We start from the raw sequence: 24,635 nt of genomic DNA, 5'->3' as shown, positions 1-24,635 counted from the left end.
TTCTTGTAAAAAGTAGAAAAAGTTATGCCATGGGAAAGATGAAGAGGCGCAGACGAACGAGAGATCGATAGAGAGGCGACGAAGAGAATTCGGCATTTCGGGATGAAACGAAGAGCTCGCAAGAAAGAGGAAAAGAGAAAAGAGGAAGAAGGCTGAAGAGCAATGGGCGGCCTTCAAGGGTTGACGAGTCTTGAGTAAGGCATCAGGTTTCAGGCATTTATTCCCAGGTATCAAACTTTCCGGAAGTGGTGCCTTCGAAGACTTAGACCAAGAAAATTGTGTCAGTACTGAGAAATTTTCAAGGAATTTTTTCTAGATGTCTAAACGGGATAATTGGAATTTCCAAGAACAACTTCGCCATAAGTCTATCCCCTTTTCCTTATAAAAGTAAATACATAGTTCATAGGTCATTAATGGATTTGGAGAATGTTCGAGAACATCTAAAAATGGAGAAATGTGTGTCATAAGATGGGAAAAGTGTTTACAAACATTCTTGACTCACTGAGAGTTTAGATGACAAATTTCCTCATTTCTATAGCATTTTGACTTTTAGATATCAGAGAAGGCGTGTGCTCAACCTTTTCTAAATTCAAACACTTACCCGAGAGCAAAAACCTTCTCGTCGAAAATTCTCACAACTCTAGAAAAATAGGAAGAAAACTCACAATTTATGCGGAATGATTTCTGCTAACTGGGCGGAGTTCTATATCAGATTAGGTTGCTCTGGAAACGCGAACAGGTGCACATCAAAGATAAGAGCAAGTTGCCATGACTCCCGTAAGTTTCTGATTGTGGAAGTTTTTTTTTTTAAACAAGTGCGAACTTCGCACCCTTTTGACTAGTCAAGTGACAAAACGAAAAGAAACGAAAGAAGATGAAGGAGACGTCGAAGTACTCTTTTATGCGGTGTGAGGGCAAATATCCGTTTTTTTTGGCCAGATTTTATTTAAGAGGGATCTCAAGAATTTATAGAGAAACACTGTTATTAGACTGAATGAATTTCAAGAACTAACGAAAGATAATTCAAGAGGGAATATTAGCAGAATGGCATAAAAAGTGTCTGGTGATTGCAAGTTTTCCATAAAACTTGCACTTTAATTTTTTCCACAAAAAAATTCAAAGTTCTTCAGAATTAATAATTGGAATTTAGCTATGTCTTGTTCTAGAAATTACAGCCAGAAAAGGAATAATTTGGAAAAGCAGTTAATTATTCAACGATTAACATTTTGGTTCAGTTAATTCTTCTAGTTTGAACTGAAATGTAAAATATATTTTCTGTTTTCTAAATAAACTCAGAGCTTTCGAATAACTTTAAAAAGTTTTACTTGTTGAAATTATACTGAAATATAAATTTTGTAAACTCCAAAATAATCTGACAACAGCAAAATTTGTTGGATTTTTTGAAAATAAAATCTTTTAATTGTGAATTTTTAAATTGTTTTTTTTTGAATGAAAAAAGTTGAAATATTGTAATTAAACTGTGAACTTCAAACATTATTTTACAATTTTTATTGAATTTCTATTTAAAATTATTGATTCAATTGTACCAACGGTAACATTTAAAAAACCAAAAAAAAAAATCCAAAAACTTCAAAATTTGGTTCTGAAGTTACACGAATTTAAAGCTGCACAACGTTTTTTGATATGATGGAAGTAGTCAAGTAAATCATAAATATTTTGCAGACCCAGTTCGAAACAAGTTGAACCTCTCATTCACCTGTTCTGTGAAGTCAATAATTTGACGGTCACAGTCCAAAAATCAATGTTGAAAACAATACTTGAGAGTGGTTAAGGTTTAAAATGTTATTTTTCAATTTATCCAGCAAGAAAATTTTCCATTGAAACAAGACAGAACTTTAAAGATTACAAAATTTATTTTGTGTGACTCATAAATATAGCTCGGCGAGCTTAACATCTGTCCTCTCTATACAGAAAATAACCACAAAACATTTAATTTTCTATGTACGGCTTCAAAGCTTAACGCACAATGCTTTTTGACGAGGTTCGAGTCCATTTCGACGGCAATTTTGCAGAAAGCAAAGCAAACTGGTGGCAAAACGACGACTTCCTTTCGTTCTCTCTCTCCAACTTTTTGGTTTTTTTCCATTTCAAACCAATACATAATCGTCGTCCAAAAATGGCCCCAAGAGTGTTGTTAGAATGTTAGAAAAAACCATGGTTTAGTCAAAAGATTCATTAGTTCCAAAGTGAACCAAAGGTGAAAAACAAAAAAAGAAATAAAGCTGCCACAGAAATAAAATCCAAGAGAAATCCAAATAATTTCTCACAAATAAAGACTAAGCTGGCAATCGAAGGAAGGACAAGCGAATTTTCTCATAAAAATTCTGGGTCTCACTACTTCCTCTGGTGGGGATTACTGTAGGTAAAGGGACATTAAAGGGAGGCGGGTTGGCTTAGTCGGTTAGAAAGAGTTGCGGGACGAGAGATTATTCGAGTGGGGGAGATAACAATAAGACAGATTAGAAAAAAAGATCATTAGAACAAAAAAGGCAGTTGTGAGAAGAAAGGGAAAGGGGATAAACTGAGCACACAGGAACATGAAGCCACACGCAATACACACATACATAAAATATCCCAAGGGGAAGAAGCATATCTACAGTAACCTTTTTTATTCGTGTGAAAGAAAAAGTGGAAGTTTCTTGGAGTCTAAAAAATGAAAGCAAGGGTTTTGGTGCAAAATTGGAACCAATAGAATTGGTATGGTGGGAAAAAAAGAGATTTCTTGAATTGAAAAGCAGTGTGAAGCTGAAAGAGACAAAAAATAACGAAAGATAGCTACATTAAAAATTAAGGGGATACAACAAACCGAGTTCGAATTGGTGCCCGTACATCACATTTCTCTTTTTTTTTCTTTGATTTTTAATATCAAATACTAATTGTATATTTAAGAAAAATCAATAATAATTGAGACGCCGATTTCCCAATCAAAAAGAGACCGATGACGAACGGGCAAGGCTATCTTTGGTTCTACTACTTGTAATCTGCACAAAAAAATATGAAGGCTAATAAGCAAAAAGCTTTCAAAGTATGAGAAAGTGTAGGGGGGAAATTTAAACGAATATAATATTAATGCCTAATATGGAATAGGGGGGACGTTTAGGACAGAGAAAAAAGGGGGGAAACAAAACAAAACGAAGAATGGGTGGTGAAAAGAATGAAACCGTATGAATTGGGGAGCTCATTGGCTGACTGGGATTAGGGGGGTGAAACTTTAAATTTGAAACAAGAAAACAAGAAACCAAATGGGACGAATCATTGATTTGAGAAAAAATGGTTCATAAAATATAAATGAAGTGACTGAAGCGTCGGTGTGAAAGAAAGACTGTTTCGCCAATCGAGACGGAGAGATTCAAAATTGGTTTTTGATTTCTGAGTAATCCTGCCGATGGATAACACAGATATCAGGTAACCTATCGAATCAAGCCAGCTGAAAATGGAAAATGTTGGTTTTGACAGAATAAAAATTACTAAAGCAACTTTTCTACAGCAACATTGTAGAATATTACGAACTAATCTTTTATTAAACTTGCGTTTTCATTTGATATTATAATTTTTAAATTAAAATACTTTTCATGGCTTCTAATAAGTTAGGAGAATCCAGTAAAATTCAAAAAATCTTACCTCGACGTCGATACAAATAATTCGTCCCACTGATTCGGTTTACTTCTTGCCTCGAGAGAAAAATCCTCCCTTCTTCTTTGTGGCACTGCCTTCTGCTGAAAAATGATCATATTGATTACATATATCACTCCCTTAATCAGTTACCTGGTAGCGTCTGTGATCTACTAGCCTCTTCCAGTTGGGCTTGCCCCGTGGCGACTTGCAACTCGGTGAGCCATCGCTGCATGTCTTCTTCGCTACCGCATTGGAATAGGTACTCGGCGCCGATGGGTAACCTCAGCGACAGTACGTTCTTCTTCTTTTGATAGTCTGATGCCACGTTGACAGAGCATCCTGGCAGTGCCATTGGTGGCTCTCCATGCACAGATTCATCTCTGAAAGGATGGAAGTAAATCTTCTTTTGATTCTTAACGCGACTTACCTATGCTTCGGATCTTTGTAGAATGACAGTTCATTCTGCCGCAACACTGCGTAAAGTTTCTCCCATGAGCGGTTAGCCGCTTTCCGGTCGAGACTCTCGTAAGTGTGCTTTCTGATAAGCGTTCCTTCGAATGCTTCTCCTTGTTTGGCTCCTGAAACAGCAAACATTAATTTTGAATAATTAGGACACAGCCAGCCTAATCTTAAAAGCAACAAATGTAAATTCAATATCACTTCACTACATCGATAAGATCAAGAAGCACAACAACTATACCCTTTGGATCCTTGCTGTCGAACTTTGGCGCGCGCGCCAATGACTTTCGCCAGCTGCTTGACTCGGAGTGGGCCAATCGTTTCTCTGAAAATAACAGCACGATACAAAACGACTAATAACGACATCAAAGATGATTAGATGAAGATGTGTCGAAAACATAGAGGATACACTCTTTTTTTGGTGGATTAGGGTAAATGAAACTGGAAAACAACTCTGACCATGTGATGACTTTCGGTGTCCCTCCAAACTGCTGTGGGTTATATCGGCGTCTGAAACAAAGCACACGACGGGTGAGAACAAACACAATACACTTAGGAGGTTGGTTAATGAATGCACACAACCAAATATATTAAGATTAAACATTTCACTTACCATCATCCTGGGCGCCGAAAGATGTTTCCGCGGCTGGAGTTGACCTAGAAGGACTTCCAATATGAGCTGGACCACGTCGCTTGGCGGTCTCCTCCTCGCGGTGTTGAGTTTCTTTCAATTCGAACTGAAATTAAAACTATAAATAAGTTCCAAAAGTACAAAATGGTCTCTAAGACACGAAATTTTTTTATCACCAGTTGTATGTCTGAGTGAGCTAGGTGAATCGTCATCGAGGCCAGCAAGCGCAGTCGAACAATCGGCCTCGCAAGCGCTAGGCGCAGCGATAACCAACTGCGCCACCCGTGCATCGGCGGCAACGCTCTAGAGGACGTTTATAAAACACACTCTCGTTTTTCTCTCATCTCTCTCTCTCTCCCACCCCAGTTTCACTTACCGTTGTCAATTTCTCGAGCGCCAAGAAACGTTCTTCTTGTGCGAATGCCGATTTCTCGAACGCCTCGTGTTTCTTGATGAGTTTGATGGTTTCTTCGAGGTTTCTACCGTATTCCTTCGAAATAAGATATGGTTCTTGGGCGAAGAGCCAAGATTCGGCGACAGCAGCGTCGCGGGCGAATTGGTACACTTCCAGAACTGAAATAAATTGTTTTAGTGACAGTTTTAATTAATTTTTGAAAAAAACTTACTGAGCTGAAGATATTCCCAACGATCTTCCCATCTGCGCATCATTTCGGCTCTTTCGGTTGTCAACTTGATCAGCTTCTTCTCGATTTCACTTGATGCGTAGTGTTTTCTGTTGAGCAGATCTCGTCCCAATGAGATGCACGCGTTGAAGTTCTCCTCGCGAGCATCGATTTCAGCCTTGAGCGATTGATGATTGTTCATGAGCAACTCGACTCCGCTCACATCCTTCGGACGTTCTTGTGAGTTCATTTCTCTCTTCACCTCATCCATCCACAACAACAAATCACGGACCATATTCATGAACTTGAAAAGATCAGAAGTATCCATGAGACGAGATGTACGGGCGTCACAGAGTCCGCGGAGATGCCTCCATGCCTTGACAACCTCGCTTTCGCGAGATCCGATATCAAGAGCCTTGTCTCCAGCGTAACCATCTCGAAGCTCTGCGGCATCTCTTTCGATTTGAGCAACTTGTTCTCCAATTGCAGCAATATCCTTGAGATAGTTCTGATGTTTTCTGGAGAGTGCACCAACACTGCTTGAGTCACGTCCAAGATCATCAGGCATAGCATGAGTCTTTTCCATGATTCTTGACAAGCAATCACGGCAGTCGTGGTAGAACTTGTGAAGAAGTCTAGAAGCCTCGAGAATTTGGGCACGAGTGTCCATCAACTCCAGAAGATTCTCCCAGGCCTCATTCAACGAATCCTTCCACAATGCTATAGTCGGAGCGTCAGTGTGTCCGTGACCAATGAGAGTATCACATCCATCATTAGCATTGGCAACACGTTCGGATCCGATGTTTTCGGTGTCACGAGCAAACTGTTGGAATCTCTCTTGAAGCATTTGGACGTGTTCGTAGTCTTGTCCGTTCTCTTGACTTCCTGCAACAACTTCCTTGTCGGCGATCCATTGAAGAAGATCGTCGATTTCACGATGAAGAGCGTAAAGTTCCAAGGTCTCTTCGAGTCTCTTTCTGCGCTCCTTCGACAAATCTTGAAGACCTGCGTAGAGCTTCTCGATTTGAGCTTGACGAACTTGGATCTGTTCGGTGAGTGGTGACTTCTCTTCGACGAACTTGTGAGCCTTGGTGGCAAGAGCACGGATCGTATCAGCAAATTTGTCAATATCGGATTGAAGGCGTTCGTGTTTCTTGATTTGGTTCTTGGTTGAGAACTCGTCTTTTCCTCTTTCGTCTTGCATCATGTACAATTCTTGTTCGCTCATCCAGGCTTCAGCCTCTCCGCAATCATACAAGAATTGATGAGCCTTCTCGCTTTCTCCAAGATCTCCCTTTCTGTCTTTGACGGCTTCCTTCAACTCTTGCCAAGCACTGCGCAGTTCTTGAATCTTCTTCTCGAATGCTGGTCCGTTAGCATGTCCTTCGTCAATCAACTCTTGACCATTATTACAGATCTGGTTGATCCATGGTTCGTGGTTGTCGATTTCATTGGAAAGAAGTTGTAGGTTCTTCTGGAGACGATGACAATCTGGAAGGCTTTCTCCAAGATTTTGAGCTTTAGCGAGAACAAGTCTCTCAGAAATCCACAATTTCTCGTCATCAACATCGCGACCAAATTGGAAGGCGGCCTTCTTGCGTTCCAATGCCTTACGTCGGTCGTCCAATGGAGCCTGGAGTCTTTGAAGTTGTTCTTGAACTGCCAAACGATGAGCCTTAATGTTTTCAAGCTCGTCTGGGTGAAGTTCCTCGAGCTGTGGCTCCATCTCCATGAGTTGATCAATGTGTTGAGCCTTCTTGATCATTTCAGTTTCGATCAAATGTTGTTTTTGCATGGCCACATTGACAGTGGTAAGATCTCCTGGTTGGTCTTCACGAGTCATCTCGTTCTCAAGTTGGGTTGCCCATTCCTTCATGTCAGCAATACTTTGTACGTAAAGTTGTTGGCGGTTAGCATCAAACAACTTCTGTCCCTTCTCCTCTGTAGTCTTTTCCAACTCATCCCATTGAGTAGCGAGTTCCTCGATCTGTGGATCAATGGTTCCGTGGTACTCTGGCTTGTCGTCACCAAGGTTGATGGCAGCATGTTTAAGTTGGTCAAGACGTTCCTTGTTAGCAGCAAGTTCGGATTGGAATGCTTGATGTCGGACGAATTTGGAGGTGATAGTCTTGGCGTCTCTGTAAGTCTCATCTTGAGCACGGATCATCTTCTCCTCGATCCATTCTCTCAGCTCGTCGCAGTCGGACAAGAATTGTTGGAGAGACAAGGCGTCCTTCAGCTTCTTGAGTACTTCTTGAGCCTTCTCGCGGTTGGCTCCACGACGTTCATCAATGTTTCTAGCCTTCTTATGGATCTTGTCAGCGGCATAGTGACCATCTTGGCAGAGCTGATCACCGAACATTCCGACGGCGCGAATCTTTTCGTCGTTGGCATCCATAGTGGTGATGAAGTCTTGGTGTCTCTTGAGTTGGTTCTCGGCTTGCTCCAAAGATTGTGGGATATCGTCCTTGGCGAGATAGTTTTCTTGTTGAGAGAGCATAACCTCTGCTTGTTTGGCATCGCGAAGGAACATTTGAAGGTTGAGTCCTTGAGAAAGCAAATGTTGTCTGTTGTCCCACATTCGCTGCAACTCTTCCCATCCTTCTTGAAGTCCAGCAAGACGTTGACGAAGGAACATGTATTGTGGATCGGTTTGATCTTGAGTGACACGATCTCCCATTGCACGCATCTTCTTGTAATCCTCAGCGTATCCGTCAATCTCTTCACGGATGGCAGCGTGTTGATTGAGAAGTTGCTCAGCTTCAGCCAAGGATTGTGGCTCTTCCTCTGAGGCAACTTGTCTCTGGGTGGCAGTAAGCCAGGCTTGGAAGTGATCCAAATCACGGAGGAAGCGTTGAAGATCTCCAGCTTCATCGAGTTTAGCTTCGTGCTCACGAACTTTCTTGTTAAGGATATCCCAGACTTGGTGGATTCTCTTGATATCTTCACGAATGGCTTGAGCTTCTTGTGGTCGTTCTCTTTCGATGTCATCGGCTTCTTTGTGAAGCGAGTCGAGCTTGGCTTGAATCGCTCCCAAATCGCGTTCCATCATGGACAATCTTCTTTGAAGTTTCATGACACCGGAAAGATCGTTGGTCAACGCGTCCGAATCCTCGAGTACACGAGTCTTGTCCTCGATCCAAGTAACTGTTTCTTGGCAATCGATGCGGAAAGTTTCGAGGCGGTGAGCTCTCTCGAGCTCGTTTCTCTTTTGATCGACCATGTCGCGAAGTTGAGCCCAGCGAGCGTTGAGCTTGTTTTGACGGTGAAGAATGTCGTCGGAGTTTGGATGTTCCACATTAAGCAATTGACGAGCCAAGTCATTGACGTTAGTAACCTTAGCTTCTTGATTCTTCATATCTTGCTCAAGAGTATCGAAACGATGCTTCATGATCTCAACCTCTTCGATATCGCGTCCAGGGACCAATGTTGCCAAAAGTTTTCCCTTCTCATCGATCCAAGACTCGACTGAATCGGCATCCGAGTACAACTTGTACAGGGAGAGAGCATCGATAAGTCTCTGCTTGCGAAGTTGAGAAAGGTTTTCGAGTTCGGCCTTCTGCTTGAGAGTTGTGTCCAATCGTTGTCTGATATCTGGATGTTCTCTGGCTTCCTGTGGAAGAGACTCGGCCTTGGCGTGAAGAACCTTGATGTGTTGGTCAAAGTTCTGGAGCTCGTCATGGACATCGTCGTGCTTCTTGAGGAGAAGTTGAACAGTTCCCTCGTCTTTTCCAACGTCTTCGGATGACATGACGCGGAGAGTATCATACAAGTAGCGATCGACATCGTCGGCGTCGGTGAAGAATTGGTAGTATTCGACTCCACCGGCAAGTCTTTCTTTGCGAGAAGCAGAGAGTTCCTTGAGCTTGTTGATGTAATCACGAATCTCGGCAAGCCTTGGAGGAATGTTGTCACTTCCTGGGATGCTTTCATCTTGCAATTCTTTTCCAGAAACATCAAGACGATCGAGGTACTTCTCCAAGTCGCGAAGGTTGTTCTCAGCGTTCTTATGTTTGGCCAACAAATGCGAAACAGTGACAATATCACGGCCAGTATCAGTGGACGAAAGAACTTGCTCTTGTTCCTTAATACCATGTTCAAGCTCAGCAACATCCCACCAGAACTGGCAAAGTCTCTTGTTGTCTTCGAGACGACGCTTACGTTCAGCAGCCAAATCAAGAAGCTCCTTGTAACGTTTTTGTAGAACATCACTTCTCTCATCAATGGTTCCTGGTTCAACTGGCTTGTATCCACTTCCATCTGGTCCATCTGGATTTCGGAAGCGTTGAGCTTGAGCAATAGAATTGTTAACTCGTTCTCCAATAATATTAATATCAGACTCAAGAAGAGCGTGCTTTTGAAGCAAATCTTCTACGTCCATAAGATGGGCTCCAAGATCCTCGCTTAAAAGTCTGCTCTTAATATCATCCATGAGATCGAGAGTAAGAAGCATATCGTGGAAGATCTTTTGAATGGCCATTGACAACTCCAATCGAACTCTGCGAGCCAAAAGAAGTTGGAAAAGATAGTTCCAGAGTTGAAGAACATTCTCCTTTCTCTCATTGATTTTGGCTTGATCATGGTAGTTCTCGGCTTCAAGCTCTCCAGCAACAGCGACGACGGCTTGAACACGCTCCTCGTAAGCAAAGATGTCCGTCTCGATGGCTTCGTGCTTTTTGGTGGCAGCTTCCACCGAAGACAAGTCGTTTCCGAAATTGTCCTGACTGACAAGCCGTTGGTTTTCTGTGAGCCAAGTCTCTCGCATCTCGGCCTTTCTGTTGAATCGGGCTGCGAGTTGTTCGAGTTTCTCTTGACGAATGAGTTCCTCTTTCAGGACAAGTTCTCGTTCGTGTTCTGCCTTCTCAAGGGATTGCCATGCCTGAAAATAGATGGTTTTAAATAAATAATGCACTTTTTAATAATTAGGCATAATAAGATTTTAGGAAAAAAACTCACTCGGTTGATATCAGCAATCAGTTTTCCTTCTCTCGGCACGAAAGGTCTCTGATTGTTGGCACGCATAGCTGATTGAAGAGTGAACAGAAGTACTTCGAGCTCTCCCTTTTCATCGAACTTTGGTGGTTTCTCCTGAGTACGGTAGTCGTTGAACTCGGTGAGCTGTCTTTGAACACCTTCCAAATTATTCTCAAAATGACGTTCGTTGAGAAGTTGGATCTTGGCATTGATCCATTCGAGCAAATCAGATGAAAGAGTTTCGTATCGATTGATCATTTTGTCGTTCTCCATCAACTCATTAATCACTTTTCCGATACGTTTTCCTTGGATGTTATCTTGTTTCAGTTTGTTGAAGTAATGATAATATGTAACTACATAAGTGATAATGGATTTCTCATCAGGTTGGTCAACGTTCACATCTTCGGCATCGAGGAACTTGGCCAATCCCAATTGATTTTCTGCGGTATCAAAAGCAGATTGCAAATTGTAAAGAGCATTCGATTTTTGTAAATTATCGTAGTCTACGAGATCAGGTCTATGTTTATGAATAAGTGCATTGAATGCAAGACCATCTCTCCAACTGGTTGAGAAGTTCTTGACGTTGACATTTGGATATCCAGCAGTTTTCATCTGGCACCACAGTAACAAGGCCTCCTTCGCTGAACGTGTCTCGTGATTGTCAGCGTCTTCAAATGTGATATCTTGGATCTGGAATCGAAGGATGATCGTCCAGATGAGACCCAACGTGAGGCGTGAATTTCCGTCAACGATATCGTGTGAACCCAAGTTTTCGAGATGCACGTGTTGATTGCGCAAGAATTGCAAACCTTTCTCAACGTTCTCAAGACAGTGGATACGCATTTTTCCCGGCGTCGGTTTCGGCTGAAAATTTGGAAGTTTTTTGAAAGACCAAGAAAAAAGTTTGCACATTTTCGAATTCAATTAGTTTTCCTTCTCGGGCCAGTCTATCTCTTTTCTTCCGGGAAAAGCTTGCAAGCTGCTTGCAAAAAGACGTCGCCTCGTCTCATTGATTTTTTTTGAGGAAGGAGTTTTTTTTTGAAATGACGCTTTTGAATAATTTTTTGAAAAAAAAATACAACTCACCAGACGTTCACCGGAAAGAACTGCGAGGAGTCGGAGGAGCATTTTTCCGTCTCGCATATCCATGTAGAGGTCCTGAAAATTATTAATTTTAATAAACGGGGTTTCGAAAAATATTACTCACTTGTACTTTGCAGCTGACTCGAACCAAGTGTGAGTTGACCCATTTTGTAAATGTTTTCTTTTGCACGAGTTCACGTTCATCTGAAAATACATGTTTTAGAAGAATTAACCCAAAAAATTCGCATTAAAATGTCTAACCTCTCAATCCTCTGAACCTCAAGTCAACTGAATTTATAGATTTTTGTCCACATACTGAATCAGAAACTTCAGCACTAGTTGGCGATCTATTCTCATCGGCTAGGCCATTTGAAAGAGATGAAAGAGCACCCGCCGAGCCCGGATAGATACCAGGACTAGCGACTTTCTTGGTTTTTCGCAATGATTTTTTCGCCTTGAGAATAGATCCTAGATAGGTGCAGTCTTCAGTTTTTTCACAGTCAGATGCACTTTCATAAACGTCAGGAATATCAACTTCAATTGAAGGATGATGCTCGTCATCCACCGACGACATTGTAAAGAGAATGCACAAGTAAAATAGTGTTTGTTTGCAAGTTCCTATCAGAGTTTCTATTGATTTCTAGATAAAATGTTGACGGCATGCCGACACTTTTAGTTATCAGTTTTCAAGAAGTAATGAACGGTCTGATAAACAGCAAAAAATCTTTCAAGACATTTTTGGCATTCGAAACTGAAAATTACCTCTTAAATTTTTTTAAACTTTAGAGTTTGGTTCAGTGAATATCGGCTCAATGAGCACAACTAAAAAAAGCTAGTCCACTATAGCGGTTGAAAAAACTTTTTATTGGTTTCGGCCAAAGCTAATGGACTTGAAGGGTTCAGAGAAGATTCAAAGTGTCACTCACCTGCTAGTGCCTTGATACGAGAACGTTCGAAGAGGCGGGCGGACGAGTTGTCATCATAGTCCTCATCTTGGGTATAGGCGCCTGAATTGCCGTCGACCTGGAGAAAAAATAATTTTCAATTAAAAGTTCTAGTTGAAAAATTTATATTGTGTGTATTTTTTTTTAATTGTGTTCTATTCTCAAAATACATAAAAGTAATTTTTTTGACGATAATCTCTTAAAATTTTGCTCATATTCGAGTTCTATAAGTTTTACTATGTTTTGAAATTTTTGAAAAAAAAAACTCACCGTAGCCATATTGCCGACGACGTTTCGCGCCGTTGCAAGTCCCGCCGAAATTTTGCTGAAAAATCATAGATTAATAAAAACCTGTCTCGATTTCCAGTGTTGCTGAGCAGAGGCGAGAAAAAAAATTGACAGAAAAAGGGACCCTCGCATTCATTTAAGCCAAGGGGGCTTATGAATTGGCGAGTTGATGAAAATAGTTCATGAGGCGTAGAGAAAAATACACGACGGCTGGATGGAGAGGAGACGACAAAAAACAACACAAAAAAAATGGTGGAACAACGGAGCATTGGCAATTAGTAGGAGGGCCCTTTGCTCCCATGCTCTGCCAATTGGAAAAGGGTGGAAAACAAGAAGAATCAGAAAAGAAGGAAGAAAAAGTTTAGAAAGCAATGTATTCAAGTAATGAAAAGATTGAGAGGGTGAGAGACACAAACATTGGGACGAATCAAATAAGTGGAAGGAAAAGGGAGCACTGCCCGTTTGGTTCAAAAGCAAGGGCACCCAGTGGTTGGGGAGGTGGAGGACAAGAAGAAAAAGACGTAGAAGCAGGGCAGTGGCCGTTGGGGGAGACCGCCGGCTGGGGCCCTCGACAACTGCGTAGAGGCGCACTCAAACACACACACACACACACACACATAGAGCCCCACAACTCGAACATACACATGGGTCCCCCAAGTCCTTGTGGCCCAAATGAGTGTCGAGTGGGAGCAGCCAATAAAAAGAGAAAAAGAATGTGTGTGGATGTGGATGGGAAAGCGGATAAAATTAGCAGAAGGGATTAGGATTAGCACTGAATACATGTAGCAGGAGAAGACGACGAAAAAAGCATACTATAAGAAATTACGAAAATATGGGAGCAAATGTTTGAGTTGGCACGAGAAAAATTTTGAGAATATTTCTAGGGACGCTGATTGATCTACTGATCTGAAAAACGCAGGTCTATTCAAAAACACATTTGATCTTGCCTTTATTTTTGCATGAGAAACAATTTTGAAATGACGATTTACTTTTTAGAACTGCAAATATTCATTCAAAAAAATAGTTTCAAAAAGATAATGTCGTGGTTTCAGATTCAAAACTTCTGGCACCTTGCAGTTGTTTCCACAATTTCAAATTTGAGAATTGCATTGTTATCGATAACAAAACTAAACAACATTCAGTTTGTAGACAAAATAAAAATAAAAAGAACCTAGTTCCAGGTGAACTGCAAATCTCCGTTCTCACCGAAAAAAAGTAACATTTTGATTCATAAACAACGAAATGCGAACCTCAGTTCAAAAAATGTTCCAAATTTTGCATGTTGTTTACAACTCGACAGTTCCTACAAAATGGCAAAAGACAACAATCGTTATATTGGGTAACGGCAACATCGTTTTGACGAACGGGATGCGCGGCGCCTCTCTCTTTTTCTTTACTATCTCACCGCGAACAACAAGAAAACAATATCACAATAAAGAAGTAGAGATCCTAGAACGAAAAGCGACGACAGTGCTGCTGCTGCTGGAATTGAAATCGAGAAGAAAACGAGGAGGAGGAAGAGGAAAAGGAGGATTGGCTAAACGACGGGGACGGATGCGACGACGGAGAGACGGAGTCGGAATGATGTGGAGAACGTAGAGTGCAGCATTGTCGGAGAGTCAGAGAGAGCGGCAGAGAGGACCGTTGGTGCGCGCAAAAGATGCAGGCAAGAAGGGTTGGCACACATCCGATCGATTGGGTGGAGGGTACCGAGAGAGAAAGAGGGCCCCCGGGTTGCAGGCAAAAAATAGCGTTTTGTGTACCACAGACGCAGGAGGATACCCTCATCGAACGCGCCACTATTTCATTGAGGTTACGAGAGAGTGATGGGTGGAGGAAGGCCGCGCACTTTACAGATGCTACTGGTCTGGTGGTTTATGATTGCGGGAGGAGAGAATAAGATAAATTGATGTATTCGAAATTAATTCCGAACAACAATTAGATTTTGAGTTCTAATGTCAAGTAAGTTCTTAATGAGTAGCATTAAAAATAAAGATTGTATCTAGTGGAGATTGATCTATCAGATTGGTTTAGGTAAACAAGTAACAAAAAATGTTCAAATATTAAAATTGAAAACACAGAAATCTGGAATTTAAACTTTGTTCATAGCTTTATCGTTTTGGAAACTAAACTACAAGTTGCTCCGAAAAATCCACTATTACGATTTGGTTAATCAAAAATCAATTTTTTATGATCTGTTTATTTTTTTCAACGTCTTTAATAGAACTCATCAAGAGTATGAAACCAGGTAAATCTTACAAAAATATCGCTCGGTAAAGTTTAAAAATATTTTCTTATGCCTGCTTTGTGTGTTTCATTTGAACTTTCCAATCCTCCAGATGAGATGACCTACTCCTGCCACTCATGTACCTACTGCCAAAGCACGGCGTTCTTCTTTCTAAGTTCATTAAGGAACCATAAAATATAATAATTACGATGAAAATATGATGATGTACGTAAATCTACACTTTGTGAAATTAAACACCGAAGTTCTTAAAAGGTATTCGGAAGTCGTAGTTGTATTATTTCAAATATTTTTTTACGTTTGTTTTTCAATTTAACCTAATTTCCCAGGGTACCTTCCAACCTAGTCCCGACAAACAAAATTGGTTTCCAAGTGACCCTGACGTTCTCTTTTAATGCTAACGCACTTAATTGTCATAGAACTTATTGGAAACTATTTGCAGACGGCCAAACTTTGCGAAGAAACTTATATGCTGGTTTTGGTAAGTTGTGAAACTTTAATAAAAAAAGATCAAAAAGAAAGGTGAGAAAAAACACAAATCAGCACCAGGACCAGTCCTTTTTTGCGCCCCTTCATTTTTTGACGGCTGGCTCGTGTCTCATGGTTGTAGCGCCCTTCGTGCCTAATTCGATTTGACAATGCCACCACTACCCACCACACAACCGCCCTCTCTTCTTTTTTTTTTGCTGCCATTCATCATTTTTTAGAGAGCGGTGAAGGGAATCTAGATGGCGAACCATGAATAAAAAATATTTCGATTTCAAAACTATCAGTTGTTGAAGACGAATCGGATTGAAACAAGTACACGTACGCAAAATATGGAAAGAGAGGGAGCGGGAGAAGACGAGCAAACACGTACTGTATTGTATGTATGTATTGTACAAACACATTTGATGATGAGGATAGAGAAAGGAGAGGAACACGAGAGGCCCAGATCGGAAACACCCGTCATTTTCGGTAGAAATTGGAATCGGCCAGAACATATAGGAAATGAAAAAGAAAGGAAAAATAAGGAAGAAGTGGAAGGAAGAAGAAGGAAGAGTCCCCAGGGTAGAGTCTAGAATTGTGTCGTTTGATGGGTTCACAAAGTGACTCTGTAGACTTTTGACATGACAATCCTTCCAAAGAATTAGAACTTCTTGCGGAATTTTTGGAGATGGTACACTCGGACACGATAAAAATTGCTCAAGAAATTATCTAAAAGTAGTTGGAAAATATAAATTGCTTCTAGGGTTAAAAAAGGAACTTTTGACAATTTGAATATATCTATAGCAAGATGTAAGCCTGCATTCAAAAGAGAACAACGAATCGAAAATATAGGATTAAAAAAACAACATGAAACAATTACTAGTTTAATAAACCTATGGAATTTTAGAAAAAAAACTAAACCGTGTCTTCTCGATATGTCTTACAAAAACTATGAAAAGTAGAGCAATGTGTGCAATAAAATAGTTGAAATACGGTATACTTTGATGGCACTCAAAATGTGTGGAACTTTATTGCTTGTAGCGGATTTTCAAAGGAAGACTTTTTGAAAACTTATTCAATTTTAAGTTTTTAGAAATCTGCGATTATCAAACTGTGATTTTCTAAATTTAATAACCAGAGAAAAAGTGAAGCCGAACAAGTTATATTTGCTTTTACTTTACGAAAGGTTCAGAACAAAAAACTAAAAAATCTCAAAGTTGACCAAACTAATTTATAATTAAACCCCCCTAATGAATCAAATTCAATGTTTACCCAAAGAAGACAATTAGATCAATAATGAACAAATTTCTTTCAATGTATTCGGATAGTTTCTGCGGCTTTAGTTGCTGTCGGATTGAATCAACAATCAACAGAAAAATGAAACATTGAAGCGAAAGAGAGGAGAGCTGAGCGTGCGCAACAAACAGACACCGCTTCCCCCCAATTGCAAAAATGTCTCGTTTTCTCCAATTTTTTTTTGTTGCCGTCCCCCTATTTTACCAGTGCGTTTGATGCAGTGTCCTACATATTGGTTTCACCACACCACGACACAATACATTCAGCTCAAGAGACGGACGCAAGAGGCATTGTCGACAATCTGCCAACCCGCTATTATGTAACGAAGCCTCCAGCGACGGACGGACAACCATGGGTGATGATGATGATGATCGATTTTTTGTTGTTCGGTTGAAATTGAAGTGATTGAGAGTGTGGACCGACCTTGACGTTTCCGACCGCATACCGAAATTGGCAGAGAGATAAAGAGAAATAGAAAGATCGGGTGTGTTGATTGTCTGGTAAATTTGCGGTAAAAAACAACAACAACTAGATAAAAAACAATAAATGATCGATATTATTTTTGCTGTTTCAATAATTTGTAATTTAGGTGTAAGACAAAATTTATTCTTATTTCTAAAAAATTTAAGTGAAAAGTCGTTCGCTTCTAAATTGTGGATTAATATCTTACAGCTAGTCTTTATTTGTCCTTCAATTTATTTCCGAAAAAAAAGTTTCGTAGCATAGAAATTAAATTTCGAATAGTTGATTTTCTTTTAAAAATTTAATCGCTTTATTAAGCATTTGTTTTACATATTAGTCTAAAAATTATATTTTTCCAGTTTAAAAATGTCTAAACTTTGGTTTTTTTTTTTGAAATGAAACGCAAGGCGCAGTGTTTTAACTTTTTTGGAAAAAAAAGAAGAATCACTAAAAATGAAAAAATATTTGATTTTGAAGTTTTAATCCAAAATCTGAGGGTTTTGAAATAAACTAAAAAATTTTCTCAAAAATTCCCCGCTTGCTATGAAGATTTTTTTTAAAAAATGATTTGTGAACAGTTTTTTTAAACAAAAGTAGTTCAAGCATGAAACTAAATGTTTTAAAGGTAACTATTTCTGATTTCAAAAAACAATTTTTTGATGGAATTAACAAAAATACGAGGATCCGCGCGGCGCTTACTGTTTGCAAAACATTCTTCAAAGCTGAATTGCGAAAATTGATCCTAACTAAAAAACCAATCGGCCAAAATAAACTCGGGAAAAAACCAGCAAATGTGTACTATAATTAAAATGAGAAATAGGAGTCAGTCATTTCTCAGATGATGTCCCGTTCATCATCGTCTTTTGCCCTCAAATTCTCCGGCTGACTGCGCTCGGCGAAAAAGTATAAGGTTTCACTGGTAATCGAGACTTTTGGGCCCGAGAAATAACGGCCGGAACACAGAGACAACAGACGGAGGCAATTGAGAAAATGGGTCTCTTCTCATCGTTTATTTCGGTGGTTTAGATAGATGACCACCACTACGACGGCGAGAAGATGTCTCAGATTGAGCTCACATTGATTTTTGCTATGAAGAATTGCTTGAAAAAACATAGAATTCTTAGAAATTGAAGTGTCGAGAATTAAGCAACTATGCAAATATACTGCGAGTTGCATGTGCCGCTCAAACACTTATCATAGAAACTGGACAAGTTGGAATGGCACAAAAGATTTGATAAATAGTTGAGAAAATGTATAAGATATAGTAAAAATGTAACTAATTGTCTAAACAAGAATATAATTTTTGAGTTGATTAAAGTTTAGGACTTTAACATTACATAATTCGAAAATAACACACATAGACGTTTTTTATGATGGACACTACGAAAAAGGCTTCTGAGATTAAACAAATCTACGTTTTAAAACATCTTAATTATTCTTCAAACTCTGACACTTACACTACTAGGTTTTTGAAAAAACAATTTAAAACCAAGCTGCAGACAATCGCATGTTCAACAATTTTGAAGATTCCGTGATAACAGTTAACTCTTATGGAATCTATTTTAGCAAAACCACTACAGAATATGTGTAAAAATTATCATTAAAAAATCTGGATACCAGAAGTCTAACAGCATGACAGAAAAATGAAACATGTTTATGTTTTAAAAGGATCAGTAATTTCGAAATACTTTAGTTTAAAAATGCCAATGACTCATATGTAAAGCTCGTGAAGTCATACTTCAAACTCAGAATGAATGAAAATTTTCTAGCATTTTACCAAAACATGTAACAATATTCAAGACTATACACATGGCCAAAACAAAACCCGGGATCCTGAAAACAATGGTCAAGAAAAGTATACGACAAATTAAAAATGAAGAAATTGACAAAGAACCCTAACATTTTGAAAAGATAGATGAGAAGAGCAGGTGAGAAAATGACAGATCTCAGTTGGATCTCAGGCGTCATCTCAGCCAAGTGACAGTTAGAGACGCAGGACGTGTAATAGTACAGCACACATGAAGGGATGGATTTCATAAACTTTTGAAAATGTTTGCCAGTCACTTTACTAACTAAACAAGTACCATATGAATCACAGTTTATGTTGGCGGTTGTTGACGTTTTCTTTTTATAACAGCCGAGAGGAACACTGCTGAAAAAAGTGACCGGGAGAGAGAGAGAAATGAGAAACTTTTGAGGAGTGAACAGAAACAGATGCCTGTTGTGGGGATTCGCAGAAATAGTTAATCCGAGAAGTGTATAACAATAGCCGGTAATACCCGATGCAGTTTCAATGAGCCAGAAAATCGCGGAGAAGGTCAATGAGTGTATTAATAATTGTGAGATTTGATGAATTAACCAAAAACAAAAAGATCAAATAAAAATATTTCCGAAGCTCCAGATAATACCTAGAAGCCTAAATAGACTCTCCCGAAAAATTGAGCTTTAGTGAAAAATTCTGAACCACATTTTACCGACTTCGTAAATCTGAAATTTTTAGATTGAGTTAAAATAACGAACTTTCAGATTTGTTTTCAAAACAATAAAGCTTCACAAAAATTTTTCAGAATGTTGTTTTCCGAATCTCAAAAATTCGTAAAATCATTGAAAGTCTGCAAAAGTCAGATTTCGGCGCGATTTTGCAAGCTTTGGGAGTATTGCTGATTGCTCGAAAAAAATTTAGATCAAAATTTACCAGCTCCAGAGTACTCAACTACATCTAATTTTTTTGTAGTGACTTATTGAAAATATTATTTGAAAAAATATTGATATGGTGTGAATTCTACAATTACACAGTTTAAATTTAAAAATGCCGCAACTGTACAATGAGTTGAAATCGCAAAATAGTAGCCGCCATAGACCGGTTTTGAACTTGTAAAAAGTGATGTTTTGAAGTATTACCTGTGCATGTAAATGTAAATCTTAATCTCAAAAATATTTTTAATTTTCAAATTGGCAACTCTCTGCAAAAGAAAAAAAAAAGGAGCCAACCCGCCACACATTGAATGTCCGCTGCTTTTGTGTGACACTCGAAAATTCATTGCTCCCTGGAGTCATTTGTTCCCTACCACGCACTTTCATGTACATTTGAGGGGGCATTGGCTTCAACTTTTTATTCTCACCGCCAACAAATATATACACATTTATGCTTGTCTGGTGGAGAAGATGAGGCAAAAGACAAACGAAGAAAAAAAGAACAAATGAGGCAACCCGTGTTTGGAATTTGGAATTGTTCGTATGGAAGAAAGCTTGGAAAGATCGGTGCATAGGAAGAAATTGGCGATAATAATAATAAAGAGACAAACAAAAAAGCTACAAGTGAAAAGAAAATGATAAAATCTAGCATGGTTGACATGGAGAATCGGGTTCTCCATCTGGAAGGTCCTCACTAAAAGTGATAGTGATTTCAGGCATCCCACGATGTTCTACAGCCGACATTCTGGAAATTTTCATTTAAAACGTTTGTATTTGTATCTCGACTATTCAGATTATCTCTTCAATCTTTCAGAACATTTCTGGCAAGTGTGACGTCACTCATATTTTATACAGTAACATCACATTTCAAAAAAAAAAGGTTCCCATGAGTTTCGGGAGAGAAATAGAATGAAAAGATCAGCTTACAGCTTTGACAAAACCGTAAGGTGATACAAAACTTTAACGCCATTTTTTTCTAATCACCAATCATTTAAATGTATCATTATTTGGCAATTCTTTTTTAATTTTTAAATTTTTTTAAAAGTATTTTATCATTGAAACTTTATTTTTGAAAATTTCACAGATTTTAAAACCAGAAAGCTAAAGTATTTTTACTGAGATTAAGAAAAAACAGCAAAATTTCTTGAAAATTAAAAAATTTATAATCAGAATTTCAAAAAATACTCACTTATGTAGTTTCTTCTTCCTCTTCTCGCTCGGCAATTTTGGTAATTTGTGCTCTTCGAAAGGAGCAAGGTGTCTGGAAAAAATTTTGTTGGGAGTTGTATTACAGTATTTTTTCCGCCATTTTCCTTTAATTCAATTTTTTTTAATTTCTGAAATTATTTTCAACTGGAGATAATTCTCCATTGACGTTTCAGGTTCAGATTCGTGTAAATAAAAAATAAATGAAAACCATTATCGAAATTTTGCTAACCCAAAAAAAAGGTATCTGTTTAATTATATTTCTGAACATTTTTCGAAATCAGAAAAAAAACTAACTTGCAAGTTCGTTCGTTGTACTCCGACGAGAAGCGTTCGCTTCTTTTCTGCATGTAAATTGGTTTGAGAAGAACGTCCGATGAGCGGCTGAAAATTTTAAAAATTAATTTGAGTTAATTCTCAAATCATGCGAGACAGAGAGGAGAGAAGTTAGCGCATTCGGCTGAAAATTAGTTTTCATGATGCAAGTTTTTGGACGGAACATAGAATTTTATAAGCTCGTGCACATATTAGTGAGAAATTGTTATTTATTTCGTTTTTAAAATAATATTTTTTGATTCATTTTTACCTCCGACAGATGCGCGTTTAGAATTGGCTTTCTATAACTAAAATTGATTTATTTTAACAATTTGAATGGCCTGGCTCATTGCATACCTGCTATTGCTCATTTTAGATCCCTGTCGTTGAATTTGACCGCCCGTCTCGCTTGAAATTCTCATCGAAGCCGTTCTAGACATGGCTGTATAGTTGTTGTAGTCGCTGACGGTTGCACAACATCCATTCCTACAAAGACTTATTGTAGTCTTCAATTTTTTGAAATCAGAAGTGTAAATTACTTACTTGAGAATAAAAACTAAAGTTTGCCTGTACTTCTCTGAGAAAGTGAAATAGATAATGAAAGTTGTACCCGAGTTAAGAACCACTAGAAGATTAGATAGATCATTGAGCCAATATGCCAGTCCCCGCGTGCTCTGCAACAATTTTAAGATTGAGTTTGTTGACATCGAATCACGAGAACCAGGGCTTTTTGTAGTAACAAAACGAGAGAAGTGGACAAAACACGCAATCACAATGACTTATTCAAACCTCGTCTTGGAATAATGTCGGGAAAATGCTCTCTGAGACGTTGAGAAGGAAAGGAAGAGTGTTGCAAATTGCGAAAACAAATGTGACGATAAGTAGCATTACTGTCGTCGACTGTTCCCGTTGTTGCTATATTATTAACAATTTGAAAAAAAAATTGAATAAATCTTTTCTTAAAATTTTCTTCTAAAGCTTGAAGTATAAAGTTTTTCATATTTATTACCTTCAGCAAAAATAGCAAAATCAAGTGTTATTCAAGTATGTGGAAGGAAACAATTCAGAAATGTAGAACGAGTAGTTAAACTTTCAATAATCAGGAAACTTACACAACAATTTTTGATTCAAAATATGTTATTTCAATTTGAAATACATAGCTTAACATATTTGAACGAGACTGAATTTACATGACCTTCCGGGGGAATTCGAATTTTATTTTGGTTCTTGCATATAAAACTGTGCGCAATAACATTTTTTTTTCACTAGAAAACAATTCTAGAACACCAAAAATATGGACGGTAATCCAAATTTAAATAATTTGTTAACTGTATTTTTCTGTTATAATTTTTTCTATAGCATTTCTATAGCATATATCAACCCATGAACAAAAATCAATTTTTTTTTAATTTTCAGAGGGCTGTAATTGTGTTCCAATATTCAGTTCAAAAAGTTTTGGCTTGAATTAAACTTTGAAATTTAAAAATAATCAATTTACCACAACACTTTAGAATGACAATTTAAGAAATTTGGAATGTCTTTATATTTTTAAACATTTTAATTCAAAATACCTGTCTTGTGAGCATCTGCCGTGTTTTGCTAAGTTTGCACATTGCAACTATCACATGCCCATTTGCAAATGCCATAACAGAAAATGGCACCAAAAAATGTGTGACAATGTAAAGAATTGTGTAGTAGCCAACGTAGTACCACCTGAAACATTGTTACTTTCTTTTTTTCAAAATATTTCTGAAACCCTACCTATGCTTTCCTGGATCTCTCAGCCATTTTTCGTATAGCGCTCCACTTTCCGTCACTACAAATCGATATTCGAAAAACCGAACGAAATTGTACAAGAAAGCAGACACGATGATGACGAGAATCGCGTTTCGAGATTTTCGAGGTGTGCACCAGACTCTAACTTGTAAAGGTCGACACACGGCAACCCAACGTTCGAGAGTTATCATCACCATTATATAAACGGAACACGTCTGCATCATCAAGTTGATTGGATAGATGAGCTTGAGAATATATGCCATATATGTTGAAAGTGATAAATCGTTAGCCCATAAATCGAGATTTGGGATGACGAATATTGGAATTGAAAGGGTTAATAGTGAAAAGTCGAAGAATGATAAAGCACATAGAAGTACATTTACCTGAAAAAATTGAAGATTGATTATTTGAATGTATTTTTTTAGCAAATTCTAATTTTTTGGTAAATGCAAATTTCAGAGTAGAAAATTTTAGTTAACATTTTAAAAAACTCACTGATGAAGATCGCATATGCGGTCTGCTGAACAAAATAAACGAAAGTGAATTTCCAAAAATCCCTACCAGCACAATTACCAGGATGGCACATGCCATCAACTGCTGGCTTTCCATTGTTCTGAAAGGTTTTGATTTTAGTCGGACTGGTCGAGTCAAGAAAAGTGAGGCTGATTCAAAGAGCAAAGAAACTGACTTGGTCAGAAGAACAGAGCTGGATGAAGGAGGAAAAAGAGGAGGGAATAGTACAATTTTTTGTAGTATAAGACATTGGTAAACAAACTATTAAAATACAATTTCAGTCTATGTTTCCAGCATTTCTGCCACCTTGCTGAAACTATTAAAACTAAACTGTTTGGAACAAAACGCTCCGAAAATGTGAACCGATTACAACCGGATGGCAGGGTAGAGACCAACTTGTGTCTGATAGATCGACTTTTCCCATGTTACTCCAAGTTTTCTCCTGAATAATCACGTGAAATGTGGGATGAAAAGGTGGGAAAGCGGACGGGACAAGACAAAAAATGAATCATGAATTTTCGGGATGGATGGGATGGGTGATGTATGGAAATCCGAAAGTATTCAAAATGTAATGAATAGATGCAAATTAGCGGTATATGCACATTGAGATTTTGTAATTGGGTTCGTTTGAAATCAGATAACTCGCGGAAATTATCTTGTGAACGCGTGATCAGAGCTCTCTAATTTTGAAAAAAAACAGCATTAAAAAAGCTTAAAAATAAAAGAACAAACTTTTAATATTTTTGTTCCACATATTCTCGAGAAAAATATATCATACTCTTAACTTACAACACGGTCACCGTAATGACAAATGACATACAAAGTTTCAGTAGGACTCGAACCATAAGAGTATTTTGTTATAAAATTTGTTGTTTTAAAATGGAACATATAACTATTGGGCACTTTCAACATCATTAAATCAACCAATTAGCGTCAGGCGTGGCAACCGACACTGATTAAGTGCCGATCTGGTTTGCGTGGTAAATTCAAACTTATACATATGTTTTCTATAAAAAAATTTC

General features: G+C 38.4%; 2 protein-coding genes and 11 non-coding genes across 18 annotated transcripts; 6 read left to right on the top strand and 7 right to left on the bottom strand.

The window, feature by feature from the left end:
- Window positions 1-2,179: 2,179 nt before the first annotated feature.
- Window positions 2,180-12,681, bottom strand: unc-70 (Spectrin beta chain; the record flags this gene model as incomplete). Of its 4 annotated transcripts, NM_001028882.5 has the most annotated exons (14): window positions 2,180-3,448; window positions 3,643-3,737; window positions 3,787-4,016; window positions 4,064-4,214; window positions 4,337-4,420; window positions 4,555-4,605; window positions 4,709-4,832; window positions 5,103-5,299; window positions 5,353-10,228; window positions 10,306-11,187; window positions 11,410-11,481; window positions 11,531-11,610; window positions 12,333-12,429; window positions 12,621-12,681. In NM_001028882.5, 13 exons carry the CDS (start codon window positions 12,627-12,629, stop codon window positions 3,682-3,684), a joined length of 6,909 nt encoding a protein of 2,302 aa, NP_001024053.2. In that variant the 3' UTR covers window positions 2,180-3,448; window positions 3,643-3,681. The 4 variants fall into 4 exon arrangements, with proteins under 4 accessions (NP_001024053.2, NP_001294672.1, NP_001256073.1 ...); NM_001307743.4 differs by lacking the exon at window positions 4,555-4,605 and having other exon boundaries at window positions 12,621-12,629; NM_001028881.5 differs by lacking the exons at window positions 4,337-4,420; window positions 4,555-4,605 and having other exon boundaries at window positions 2,183-3,448; window positions 12,621-12,677.
- Window positions 2,256-2,347, bottom strand: K11C4.14. The gene has a single exon (NR_102032.1). It is a non-coding gene; the product is annotated as an Unclassified non-coding RNA K11C4.14 (non-coding RNA).
- On the top strand, window positions 2,651-2,824 carry K11C4.8. The gene has a single exon (NR_068980.1). It is a non-coding gene; the product is annotated as an Unclassified non-coding RNA K11C4.8 (non-coding RNA).
- Window positions 4,849-4,993, top strand: K11C4.7. The gene has a single exon (NR_068979.1). It is a non-coding gene; the product is annotated as an Unclassified non-coding RNA K11C4.7 (non-coding RNA).
- Window positions 4,874-4,943, bottom strand: K11C4.6. Its single transcript, NR_003479.1, has one exon. It is a non-coding gene; the product is annotated as a small nucleolar RNA K11C4.6 (small nucleolar RNA).
- Window positions 12,682-12,697: 16 nt separating the features above from the next.
- Window positions 12,698-12,904, top strand: T19F4.8. Its single transcript, NR_068977.1, has one exon. It is a non-coding gene; the product is annotated as an Unclassified non-coding RNA T19F4.8 (non-coding RNA).
- T19F4.4 lies at window positions 12,724-12,863 on the bottom strand. Its single transcript, NR_068978.1, has one exon. It is a non-coding gene; the product is annotated as an Unclassified non-coding RNA T19F4.4 (non-coding RNA).
- A 1,240-nt stretch (window positions 12,905-14,144) lies between the features above and the next one.
- On the top strand, window positions 14,145-14,540 carry T19F4.6. The gene has a single exon (NR_068975.1). It is a non-coding gene; the product is annotated as an Unclassified non-coding RNA T19F4.6 (non-coding RNA).
- Window positions 14,391-14,540, bottom strand: T19F4.5. Its single transcript, NR_068976.1, has one exon. It is a non-coding gene; the product is annotated as an Unclassified non-coding RNA T19F4.5 (non-coding RNA).
- A 2,086-nt stretch (window positions 14,541-16,626) lies between these two features.
- On the top strand, window positions 16,627-16,758 carry T19F4.3. Its single transcript, NR_068974.1, has one exon. It is a non-coding gene; the product is annotated as an Unclassified non-coding RNA T19F4.3 (non-coding RNA).
- A 1,169-nt stretch (window positions 16,759-17,927) lies between these two features.
- On the top strand, window positions 17,928-18,147 carry T19F4.7. Its single transcript, NR_068972.1, has one exon. It is a non-coding gene; the product is annotated as an Unclassified non-coding RNA T19F4.7 (non-coding RNA).
- Window positions 17,965-18,113, bottom strand: T19F4.2. The gene has a single exon (NR_068973.1). It is a non-coding gene; the product is annotated as an Unclassified non-coding RNA T19F4.2 (non-coding RNA).
- A 2,059-nt stretch (window positions 18,148-20,206) lies between the features above and the next one.
- frpr-18 (FMRFamide peptide receptor frpr-18) lies at window positions 20,207-23,720 on the bottom strand (the record flags this gene model as incomplete). 3 transcript variants are annotated; one of them, NM_001356671.3, is made up of 10 exons in its annotated part: window positions 20,328-20,548; window positions 20,993-21,064; window positions 21,307-21,393; window positions 21,596-21,626; window positions 21,682-21,810; window positions 21,868-21,998; window positions 22,114-22,239; window positions 22,896-23,037; window positions 23,086-23,483; window positions 23,596-23,715. In NM_001356671.3, 9 exons carry the CDS (start codon window positions 23,707-23,709, stop codon window positions 20,993-20,995), a joined length of 1,230 nt encoding a protein of 409 aa, NP_001343646.1. In that variant the 3' UTR covers window positions 20,328-20,548. The 3 variants fall into 3 exon arrangements, with proteins under 3 accessions (NP_001343861.1, NP_504746.1, NP_001343646.1); NM_001356672.4 differs by lacking the exon at window positions 22,114-22,239 and having other exon boundaries at window positions 20,207-20,548; window positions 21,596-21,632; window positions 23,596-23,709; NM_072345.8 differs by lacking the exon at window positions 21,596-21,626 and having other exon boundaries at window positions 20,210-20,548; window positions 23,596-23,720.
- Between the last annotated feature and the right edge of the window lie 915 nt (window positions 23,721-24,635).

This window comes from Caenorhabditis elegans, chromosome V, assembly GCF_000002985.6.
Source record: "Caenorhabditis elegans chromosome V".
NCBI lineage: Eukaryota > Metazoa > Nematoda > Chromadorea > Rhabditida > Rhabditidae > Caenorhabditis > Caenorhabditis elegans.
Note: the sequence above shows the minus strand (reverse complement) of the source record. Positions and strands in the feature narration are given on the sequence as shown.